This window comes from Dipodomys merriami, unplaced genomic scaffold, assembly GCF_024711535.1.
Source record: "Dipodomys merriami isolate MVZ:Mamm:240054 unplaced genomic scaffold, mDipMer1.0.p SCAF_990, whole genome shotgun sequence".
Classification (NCBI taxonomy): domain Eukaryota; kingdom Metazoa; phylum Chordata; class Mammalia; order Rodentia; family Heteromyidae; genus Dipodomys; species Dipodomys merriami.
Window position 1 is genome coordinate 156240 of NW_027206613.1, and position 12207 is coordinate 168446.

General features: G+C 41.9%; 1 protein-coding gene across 1 annotated transcript in view; it reads left to right on the forward strand.

The window, feature by feature from the left end:
- LOC138822151 (structural maintenance of chromosomes protein 1B-like) overlaps positions 1 to 12207 on the forward strand; it is a 62892-nt gene that overhangs the window by 38235 nt on the left and 12450 nt on the right. Inside the window, exons 13-18 of the mRNA XM_070014712.1 lie at positions 2730 to 2867; positions 3135 to 3251; positions 4602 to 4708; positions 5744 to 5885; positions 6469 to 6614; positions 9228 to 9381. Coding sequence (XP_069870813.1) covers positions 2730 to 2867; positions 3135 to 3251; positions 4602 to 4708; positions 5744 to 5885; positions 6469 to 6614; positions 9228 to 9381 — 804 coding nt within the window. The remainder of the gene's footprint in view (positions 1 to 2729; positions 2868 to 3134; positions 3252 to 4601; positions 4709 to 5743; positions 5886 to 6468; positions 6615 to 9227; positions 9382 to 12207) is intronic.

Consider the following 12207-nt stretch of genomic DNA (forward strand, 5'->3'; position numbering starts at 1 on the left):
TTGTGCAATTAATTCAGAGAGATAGAAAGTTAAATGGTGCTACCAGGGCCTTTGGAAAGGGAAATAAAGAGTTCTTTAATGGATTTAGAGTCTCAGTTTTACAAAAGGAAAAAAAAATGTGGCAATTGATTGCATATTTTATGATATGTGTAGATTACTACAACTTAAAAAAAATCAATGAATTTTCAGCTGAGTTCTGTATAATATAGTGTTATTTAAGTTACTTTAGATAATAGAAAAAGAGGGGAAAGTTTTTGGGATTTTTTTTGGGGGGGGGGGCAGGGAGTCCGGTCCTGGGGCCTGAACTCTGGGCCTGGGAACTATCCCTCAGCTCTTCAGCTCAAGGCTAGCGCTCTACCACTTGAGACACAACGCCACTTCCGGCTTTTTTCTTTTTGTTTATGTGGTGCTGAGGAACCGAACACAGGGCCTCATACATGCAAGACAAGCACTCTACCAGGGAGCCACCTTCCCAGCCCAGTTTTTGGTTTTTTTATAAAGCTTATGTAACTTTAAAATAAAAAATTATAGCCAGGTGCTAGTAGCTCACACTTGTACTCCTAGCTATCCAGGGGGCTGAGACCTGAGGATCACAGTGCAAAGATAGATAGATAGATAGATAGATAGATAGATAGATAGATAGATAGATAGATAGATAGATAGATCGAACAAAAACAAAGGAATATAATGCATAGTTTCAAAATTAAACTATCACAGAGTACTCAAAAGTTGACTTCTGGAATTGAACCCCTTTTGTACAACTACTTAATAAACAAATAGAGCCAGGGTACCAGTGGCTCACACCTGTAACCCTAGCTACTCAGGAGACTAAAATCTGAGGATAATGGTTTGAAACCAGCTGGGGCAGTAAAGTCTGTGAGACTTTTATCTCCAATTAACTACCAAAAAGCTGAAGTGGAGCTGTGCCTCAAATGTAGGGCACTAGCCTTGAGAAAAAAAGCGCAAAAGAAAATCTCAAGGACTGTACTCAAGCACTGAGTTCAAGTCCCAGAACTAGTACAAAGTAAGTACACAAATAAATTTTAAAATGTCAGTGTGGAGCTTTCATCAGCATGGTCAAAGAATATATCCAACTGGATAAAATTTGTTCTGTAAATGCGTAGATGTTTTGATATTCTGATTGCTTAGTATAGTCCTTGACATTAATGAATTAAAGGCAGAAGAAAAATCACTATCTAGAAGAGACATTTCATAAGATGCAGTAGATAATCCCAATTAATATACCGACAAAAGAATAGTTTTATAGAAATTATTCACATACAATAAACAGCTCTTACTCAACACTAACACATACTAAGCACATAGTTCAAGTGGTAAGAATGCTTGCCTAGCATAACCAAGTCCATGGGTTCAGTCTCCAGCATTGAAAAAAAGAAAAATTAACCAGGAGTGGTATTAGAAATCTATAATCTCAGCTACTTTGGAAGTAGAGACAGGAGGATTGCAAGTCTGAGGCAAACTTAGGCAAAGGTAAGTGAGACTATCTCAAAAACAAAACCAAAAGGTCTGGGAGTTGTAGCCTAGCATGAGGTGCTGGGTTTAACCCCTAGCCCTAGAAAAAAAAAAAGGAATAATTACTTAAATGATGAAACACTAAAATAATTTTTGTTAAAATCAGGAACTAGATGTTTTCTATCACCATTACTATTCAACATAGCCTTAAAATGACAAGTATATTAGGGACAAAAATGAAATAGTATGCATAATTATTTGAAAAGAGAAAAACTAATTTGCAGCTAAAACTGTATTTAAGAGCTTCTATATTTGATGGACATAGTAGTACACACCTGTAATCCCCAAAGGCAATCAGAATGCAGAGATAGGAAGATAATGGGTTCTAGTCCAGGCTAACCTGTCCATAATTATTTCTTTATTTTGTCAGTCATGGGATTGAACTCAGACCTGGGCGCTATCTCTGAGCTTTTTCGCTCAAGGTTAGCGCTCTGCCACTTGAAGCCACAGTTGCACTTCCCATTTTCTGGAGGTTAATTGGAGACGAGTCATGGACTTTCCTGCCTGGGCTGGCTTCAAACCATGATCCTCCGATCGCAGCCTCCTCAGTAGCTAACATTACAGGCCTGAGCCACCAGTGACCCAGCAATTTTTATTCATTTTAAATGAAGAACCTGGGTTCCATCTATTAAATCATTCTTTACAAAATGATGTAGAAGACATTAAGATGAAACATTAGGGCCAAGAACAGGACTGTATAATTGCTGAAAGAGGCCCAGATGACCAGTAAACATGAAACTGTGCTTGATATAGACTATCGTACTCAGAACTACAGGCTAGACCTGTGGTGAAATCAAATTTTGTTTTGATTTGTTTTGGTTGAGTAATAGGTGTGTGAAGGGAGAAGGGAATGGAGGAGGGAAGCAAAAAGAACAGGAGGCTCTCAGAGCAAGACAGTGTCCTGCTTTCCCCCCACCCCCAGCCAGGTGCTGATGGGCACGCACATGCAGGGAGCATGTCCTCACGCAGTGTCTCCTGAGCCCTTCTTCCTGCTAGGAAGTATGTTTACTTTTTGAGGAAGCTGTATGTCATCACACTCAGGTGCTCAATGTGTTTTCATGCCCAGACTTCCCAGAAGAATGGGAAGAGGGATTGTGTCGGAAAATCAATATTATATCATGTATTACGTAGGAAAGCACTTTGAAGAGTGAAAGGACTCTTCTGTTGTAAATGTTTCACATTTCTTTCTTTTTCAGGATTTGATGAAGGCACTCCGCAAGGAAATAGATTTGAAACAAATACAGACCCAAATACAAGGAACTCAGACACGACTCAAATATTCACAGAGTGAACTGGAGATGATTAAGAAGAAGCAGCTTGCTAATTTTTCCAGGGTAATGCGGCATATATAAAATGTGGTTTGGGATTGGAGGTGTGGCTCAGTTGGTAATATGATAGCCAGTGAGTGAAAGCAGAGTTACCAAATTTGAGTTCTAGTCTCAGACCTAAAAATTAAAAAATGTGGAGGTTAGAGTTACAGAGCAGCAGCTATTGCATACGACACCCATCTTCCTCCTTGATTGTAAAGACACCTATCATGTTTTGACCTCACTGCATAAAACTAAGCTTGCCATATGACCGTGTTTTCCTTTGGTTATTAGGAACAATCTCAACTACAAAGCGAATTACTAAACATAGAGGCTCAGTGCACTATGCTGAGCCAAGGAATCACAGAACAGCAGCAGAAAATCAAAGATTTTCAAGAGAAGATAGACAAGGTGATGAATGTCATACTTATTACTAAGCAACATATATGGCTCTAGACCAGACCAGATCCAGGGCACCTAATATTCAAGTGCCTTATCAGAACGATTTCCTTTGTGGGACACACCGTTGGCCATCTCAAGACACGGTCACCAGAGTGTACTGTCTTCTGCTCAACAAGATCCTTGGCTTGTGTAAAACTTAGAGTCTCTTCCTTCCTTTCTTGCCCTTGACACCCCTTGACGGGAAAGCCTATCATTCAGGTTACTTTTCAATGTTAACTTACTTTATAAACATCTGTTATAAGGCAGTTTGGCTCTATGGCAACAAAGATTGGTCATCTGGCCTTTGCTTAAAACACAGCAGGAACCTTTTACCTTTTCTCATTTAGTTCCTTACACTGTTGGGTATCACACACTGTGCTTTGCCCTGCTCATGGCCATGTTCCTGCCTCTGCCCTGCCTCACTTATAGTTAATGCATAGTCAACTAAAATCTTAATTTATTTTTTGTACTGGTCCTAGGGCTTGAGCTCTGTAACTGGAAGTCATCCCCAAGCTTTTATGCTCAAGGCTAGTGAAGCTTCACTTTTGGCTTTTTTTTTTTTTTTTTGGTAGTTAATTGGAGATAGGAGTCTCATGGACTTTCCTACTTAGGCTGGCTTTGAACCAGTCTTAATCAGCCTCCTGAGTAGCTATGATTACAGGTGTGAGCCACCAGCACCTGGCTTAAAATGGATTTTTTTTAAACAATACCTATCTCTCTCCTACAAATGCACATAATGTTTGTAAAACTTGTTGAAATTAAATTTTGGGGGGCGGAGGGATTTAGCTCAGGCTAGTAGACCTATGTCTCAGCCCTTTCGTTCGATAACTTTGCTCAGGTTGGCCTCAATCTCTTGATCTCCCCAAGAAGCCGGGATTATAGATGATAACCACCATACTTGGTTTCTGGCTTGATTCTTAACTCTATGCTAACCTTTCCTTTTTAATCTATGAGATTTTTTTTTCTCATATATAAAGAAGAATTTGTGCAAATTATTAACATTTTGTGGTAGCTGTGGTAAATAGTCCGCCAGCTTTGTGTTAAACTGCACAGAGCCAAAACATTTAATAAACCCAGTTAATGAGCTTTCTTACTTAGTTTATCTGAACATGCAGTTTGAAAATAGTTTAGCATAGTTTATAGAGATAATAGAAGAAAAAGCAGTGGTTGCATACAGTAATATTGAATTGTATTAGTTTTTGGCCTAATCCAGGAAAATCTTGGAGTAAAAAAAAACTTATATTTAAGCACTATCTATGGCACTATCTAGGTATTTATTAATTCCTTATTGAGACAGTTGTTTTAAAAATAATTTAACAGGTTGAAGATGACATATTCCAAAAGTTTTGTGAAGAAATTGGCGTAGCAAATATTCGTGAATTTGAGAATATACATGTTAAACAGCATCAAGAAGTTGACCAAAAAAGGTATGTTTACTAGAAGACATTAATGAACAGTTTGCACATATATAGAAGTAACTGTTATTTCTTAATTTAGAGGAATTGTGCCTGAGGGGTAATTTTTACTTAAGTTTATTAAGAAATAACTAGTACAAATGCATTTTCTTAGAAAAAATCTAAAAACTTGTAACAAAAAACAAATATGAGTTCTAGTTCTCTTATAAGGAAAACACAGTGTTATACAAAGAAGTAGTCATTTAAATGCCTAAATACAATTAGTCTACCTAATTGTATATATGGACCAAATTTTTTTTTTTTTTGGTTGGTTGTGGGGTTGAACTCTGGGCCTGGGCAATGTCCCTGAACTCTTCAGCTCAAGACTAGTGGTCTACCACTTGAGCCACAGTGCCACTTCCAGTTTTCTAGTGGTTTATTAGAGATAAGAATCTCATGGATGTTCCTGCCCGGGCAGGCTTTGAACAGTGATCCTCAGATCTCAGACTCCTGAGTAGCTAGGATTACAGGCATGAGCCACTGGTGCCCAGCTTGACACAATTTTTTTTGATGGTACTGGGGTTTGAACTAAGGGCCTTGCTCTTGCTAGGTGGCTGCTCTCCACTTGAACACATTTCCTATTCCCTTAGTGTGTGTGTGTGTGTGTGTGTGTGTGTGTGTGTGTGTGTGTGTGTGTGTGTGTGTGTGTGTGTGTGTGTGTGTGTGTGTGTGTGTGTGTGTGTGTGTGTGTGTGTGTGTGTGTGTGTGTGTGTGTGTGTGTGTGTGTGTGTGTGTGTGTGTGCGCGCATGCGCTCTTTTTTGGTAGTTTATTGGAGACTAGTGTCATGGACTTTCCTGCCTCAGCCAGTATCCTCAGATTTTAGCTTCCTCAGTAGCTAAGGTTATACATGTGACACTCCCCTTCCCCCCTCCACCCCCATGTCTGGTGAAGTGATCACTACAAAAGTTGGAAATGGGCCACATAGGGCTTATGGTAGTATTCCTTCTACTTTTGTATGTAAAAAGCACTCTGGTTACCACTTGAGATGTTTGACTTTATTATACTAGATTGGAATTTGAAAAACAGAAAACTCGGCTTAATGTTCAGATTGAATATAGTCAAAACCAACTTAAGAAGAAACTGAGCAAGATCAACACATTAAAAGAAACACTCCAGAAAGATAGAGAAGAAACTGATAAGCTAAAGAAGGTAATGCATAATGGGTGGCTTAAAGTGCCTCTTCGTTGAAATTAGACACTCATCAAGCAGCCATGTTGGAATTCCTAAAGGAGCATGTTAGTGGTGGATGTCACGTGAGGGAGGGGTGGGCAAGAAGATGCCACAGATGATTCAGGATTGTTGCAGAAGTCTAGGCTGGACCCACAGATTTAGAAGTTGCTCCTTTATGAGAATAAATGGAAACTGTATGAGAAAGGTTGAGACTCAAGCAGACAGTAAGAGCAACAGTGGGATTCTGGTGGGAAAGGCGGAGAGGGAGCAGTACAGAAGCCCAGGAAGTGAAGAAAGCTGTTAAAAAGGCGGTCTGGAAGGTCGTAGTGTCAACAGTACTTCTCACTGGAACGTGGGAATGAAGCAAGGCCTGGCATGATCCAAAATAAAGAGGAAGGCAGTGATAGACAGCGGTTGCCAATGCACAGATAGTATAGAATGATAACAGGGGTCAAGGCAGGGTTCACTCAGCATGGCTGGGCTTGTTTGTCAATAATACCAGAACTGTTGACCTCATTCATATAAAAGAGAGTAGTCTATAATGTATATCCTCTGTGTTTAGATGGAAGATGACTGTCTCCAAGAGGTGGATGACCTTATGGCGAAACGGCAGCAATTTATGGACATGTTTGTCACTCAGAACTCTGACACTGAGAAAGCTCAAACTCAGATTGAAGAGGAACGGAAGAAGATTTTGGCCATTGATAGGTAACTACAAGTTCAACAGTTTGAAAGATCTTTGTAATGCTTTAAATGTGTACTCTCGGGCTGGGAAGGTGCCTCAGTGGTAGAGTGCTTGCCTTGCATGCATGATTCCTTAGCACCACATTAGCAGAAAAAGCCAGAAGTGGGGCTGTGACTCAAGTGATAAGAGCACTCGCCTTGAGCTGAAGAGCTGAGGGACAGTACCTGGGCCCAGAGTTCAGGCCCCATTACAGACAAAAAAATAAAATAAAATTAAATAAATGTATACTCTCAGTTTGAAATTTATTATTATGATCTGGAATTTATTATCTGAAGTTGAGTATGGTACCCTTTGTTGCTCTTGGTCACACAGAAATCCTTCCAAATGTTCTAATTTAGGGGACACCCAAGAGAAGCAAGTTGTTTAGTGTGCCTAGTTTTCTTTGGTGGGAGGAAACATGAACTCGTATTGTGTTCTTACCTTAAAATGCTCTTGATACTGGTGTCTTCCAGAGGTCCAGAGTCCCTGTGGTCTGTGCTGTAAGGCATGTACAGCCTGGGAGCAGAGAGCAGCTCTGCTCCTTATGTATTGTGCCTTCAGTTCCATATTGCAAGGAATTTAACTTACTTTTCCTTTCCAACAAAGATAATAAAAAGTCTATTTCCAAATAATTATGGAGATTGAGTTAATACTCAACAGCACTTAGGACATCTGGTGAGCATATGAATTTGCCGTCACAATGATGATGCTTTGAGTTGGCTAACATTACCAAAATGACATACCCCTACTTGTGATTGACATGAACACGGTGATCGAAACAAAGGTTTTCTTTTCTTGGTGTATCATAGTTTTCCTTACTGACCAAAGACCTTGAGAGCTTTAAGACTCAGTTCTTCGTATATGATCTTTAAGTGGAACTAAAATGTTTACTTCTGATTTTTGGGGGGGCGGGGAGGAGTGCCTTGAACTCAGGGACTCTGGGAGCTGTCCCTGGGCTTATTTTACTCAAGGCTGGCACTCTACTACTTGAACCTCAGCTCCACTTCTGGTTTCTGGTGGTTAATTGGATGTAAGACAGCCTTTCCCTGAAGAGGCTGGCTTCAAACCACAACCTCTTGAGTAGCTAGGATTACAAGTATGAGCCATGGGCACGACTCCTGATTTTTTTAACCTATATATTTAGTTGAAATAGGACCACTTCTGTTTTTCATATTCTTGAAACCTTGTAATCCACCTCCTCCTCCTTGCCCTCGCTCCCTTCTCTCCTTTCACTTTGTATTCCTGGTCTCTCTTTGCTCTCTTTGGGGTCCTGTTTAAAGGTGCTGTTGGCTCAGCTGGCAAACTCACCCCCTCATGTTCAGCTCAGGAGCTAAAGCAGTAAGTAGTAATGATCGCAAAGAAACTCCATGCTGTCATGAAAGCCGTGACTTGCCTGATGGTTTTGTTTTTTTGTTTTTTTGGTTAAGAAACTCTTGGTTTGAAGTTCTAAAACAGAGAGCTTATATGAGGGAGAAGCTTAGGTTGAAAAATTAGATTTTAAATGAATTAATGGGTGCTGGGTATGACCCCATCACTTAGAAAGCCGAGGCAGCGGGGAGGGGGGAGGCTGGGAAGGGATGTGAAGGGTAAACAAAGGAGGAGGCTGCAATGCTTGGTAAGAAATGTACGCATTATCCTGCCCACGTAATTGTAACTCCTCTGTACAGTATGTTCACAAATAAAATAAATTTAAATTTAAAAAAAAAAGAAAGAAAGAAAGCCGAGGCAGCTTCTGAATAGCCAGTGGGGCTATTTACAAAGATAATAATAAAGACACCCTGAAAGTAGTGTGTTTTTCCATCCCTGATTGAAGCCAGAATGCTCGTTATTTTGTTTTTGGGCCCGGTCGTGGGGCCTGAACTCTGGGCCTGGGCACTATCCCTTAGCTCTTCAGCTCAAGGCTAGCGTTCTACCACCTGAGCCACAGCGCCACTTCCGGCTTTTTTTTTTCTTTTTTTGCTTATGTGGTGCTGAGGGATCGAACCCAGGGCCTCAGGCACGCAAGGCAAGCGCTCTACTACTGAGCCACCTTCCCAGCCCTGCTCGTTATTTTGAAATACTCCCTTGAGCTGGGTACCAGAGGCCTACATCTGTGATCCCAGAGACTCGAAGGTTGAGAGCAAAGAATCTCATTTTGAAACCAGTCTAAGCAGACAGAGCTGAAGACTTTTATAATTGGCCAGCAGAAAGCTAGAAGTGGAGCTGTAGCTCAAGTGGTAGAGTACCAGCTTTGAGCAAAATTCCCAAGTTCCAGACTTAGTACTGGAACAAAATAAAAAGTAAACACATTTCCTTGGGTTAATTCTTTATACCTTTCTCAGGAGTGTTAATTTCTTAAGTCCCAAACTAGCACAAGGAAATCAGTCTTTCTTATATTTTTTAGATAGGGTCTCACTATGTAGCTCAGGCTGGCCTCAAATTTGAAATCCTACTGTCTCACCTATGAGGATTAAAAATATGTCTAGAATTAAAGATATGTCCCCATACTTCACTTGAAAATAATCTTTTTAATGAAAGTTCATAATTTAACACATTTCTTCTTTGGTGCACCTATACATAATATGTAAAATCACATCTCATGTCTGTGTACTTAACAGGGATTTAGACAAATTGCAAAAGGAAATTGTAATCATTCAGACGTCTCTGGAACAGAAACGACTAGAGAAGCATAACTTGCTGCTTGATTGCAAAGTTCAAGACATTGAAATCATTCTCTTGTTGGGATCCCTGGATGACATCATTGAAGTGGAGGTATTCTAGCAGACGATAGTTTTCTTCTTTTAAATTAAGTTATAGAGGTAACATACAGAGGGATTATTGTTTTTTGTCGTTGTTATTGTTGTTGTTTTTTGTTGGTCATGGGGCCTGGGTGCTGTCCCTCAGCTCTTCAGCTCAAGGTGATCACTCTTACCACTTGAGCCACAGCACCACTTCTGGTTTTCTGGTGGTTATTTGGAGATAAAAGTCACACAGCTTTGAGGTGTTATCCTCAGATCTCAGCCTCCTGAGTGCTAGGATTACAGGCCTGAGCCACCTGGCGCCTAGCAGGACTATTGTTTTTAAGTCAGGTCACGAGTACACTTCCTTTTGGACAGTGTCACCCCTTCCTTCCCTCTCTCCCCATCTAACATGATTTTAAAACACATGACGTTGAGCAGAACTGAATATAGTGTTATTTGAATTTCTACCTTTCCTCTGGCTCTAGAGCCCCTTTATGGCTAGTATTTGTCCCAAAAAGTGTCCGCAGAAACATGCCCACAGAAAAATCTACACTGGGAGCTAGGTGTTGGTGGTTCACACCTATAATCCTATCTACTCTGGAGACTGAACTCTGAGGATCATGTTCAAAGCCAGGCCTGGCAGAAAAGTTTGCAAGACTCTTATGTCTAATTAGCCAGCCAAAAAATAAATAAATAAAAATAGAGTGTGGCTCCAGGGCTGAATGACATTCTTGAACAAGAAAGCTAAGGGAAGAGCACAGTAGCCCAGAATTCAAGCCTCAGGACCAACATACACACATATATAACCTGCACTTAAATGTTTATAACAGCTTTATTCATAATTGCTAAAACTGGAAGCAACCAAAATAACTTACAGCAGTTGGTGCATTGAGACCATGTGCTAGAAAGTGATCGACTATCTTGCCATGAAAAGACATGTAAGAGATTTATACTCATATTAGGATTTCGGCTGCATGCTGATATGGAATCATGAACCTGGGAAGCATGCAGTGTGCAACTTCCAGGGACTGAAGAGGAATGGGAAGTAAATAGCATTTGCCTGTGCCTAGGTCTTTACCTAGAGCAGCGGCTTTCGGGTCTGTCTAACAGTGAGGTGGTGGTTCCATGTTGTCTTTATGCGTTTGTATAGCCCACATAGAATGCACACAGCAGGGCTCTGACGTAATAAGCCCACATAGAATGCACACAGCAGGGCTCTGACGTAATAAGCCCACATAGAATGCACACAGCAGGGCTCTGACGTAATAAGCCCACATAGAATGCACACAGCAGGGCTCTGATGTAATAAGCCCACATAGAATGCACACAGCAGGGCTCTGACGCACTCGATGGACTCAGGCAGTCGTGAGGCACTCTGGTGGGGGATGCTGGCAGGCTTTCCACTGATGCTTCTACCCCAGCTTGTGCTAGTCGTCAGCTACACCGTACTTCTTAAAGCCCAAGGAAGGCCTAGAACACGGCCTATAAGGGAAGGGTCAACGGGAGGATGGTTCTCTTCAGACAGAAGCAAGTCTGTCCTGAGGGCCACACTTGCTCCTCCTGGTCCCAGGAGTATCCTAGCTTGTGTTCAGAAAGCCACAGAGTCTGCGTACTTTCTTTTTCTTTTCTTTTTCTTTTTTTGGGGGGGTTCGGTCATGGGGTCTGAACTCTGGGCCTGGGCGCTGTCCCTCAGCTCTTCAGCTCAAGGCGAGCGCTCTACCACTTGAGCCACAGTGACACTTGTGGCTTTTTGTGCTTATGTGGTGCTGGCGAATCGAACCCAGGGCCTCATGCATGCAAGGCAAGCGCTGTACCACAGAGCCGCCTTCCCAGCCCGAGTCTGTGCACTTTCACCAGGGGCACTTCCTTGTCAGAAGATGGCAGGTCTCTGTGGTGTGTGAGCACATCTAATAGTGCCTGGGTACTGGCGGCGCTGGAAGCCCAGAATAGGAGAGGCCCAGGGACATGCTTCGCAAAGGACTGAGCGTGTGCTAATGGGCAGACATGATTGCCTTGCAACAATTACTACAGGACTAACAGTCTGTACTTGTGAGGTACACCAGAAACTTCCCTTCCATTGGCAAACGTTGAGGCCAAGCCAGTTACCTGTGTCCACTATATTTCTGTAGAAGACTCTTCCGTTGTGGGGAGCCTTTGCTAGACCGCTGCTGACCAACCCGCAGCGTGTAGAGGAGGCGCGCTGGGGGATGCTGAGCCTGCCCCCCACCGGGGTGCAGCCACCCTTGGAGTCGCAAGGCCCCAGCTGCCTTGCGTGGAAGCCATGGTGGCTGTTGTTCCTGCTGTCTGACAGTGTCGCACCACGTGAACCAGGCTGGCTGGAACTCAGATCCGGCCTCAGCCCTCCATGCGTTGGGTCAGGCAAGCACCACCATGTCAAACGCAGCCATAGATAGATGTGTGGTACAAATCACACAGAATCATGAGATTTAGAGCTTCTATGTTACAGATTTATATTCGGGTTCAACCTTCTATTTGAGTTAATCATGAGTATTTTGTAAGAGGTATACTTATTAGTTCACAGTGATTTCCCTTGAGTTTGTATTAGTTGGGAACATCTAAAAAGAGGTTTTTTTTTTTTTTCCCTTACAGGTCTCAGTTTGAATCAGCATTAACTAAATAGTGATCATTTATTTGTTGCGTTTATCCTGTTCCTTCCATGTCAGGCTTTGTGCTAGGCAACAAAAACAGCAGCCAGAAGTCTTCTCAGTCTAGTAGGAGGAGACAAGCAAACAAAGGATAAGTAAGATGCTAAAGAAAACAGAAAGGACAAACCCAGAGTATTGGTAGCTTGTGCTCACAGCTGTGGATGGTGAGGCCCAGGTAGCCCGAGGAAAGA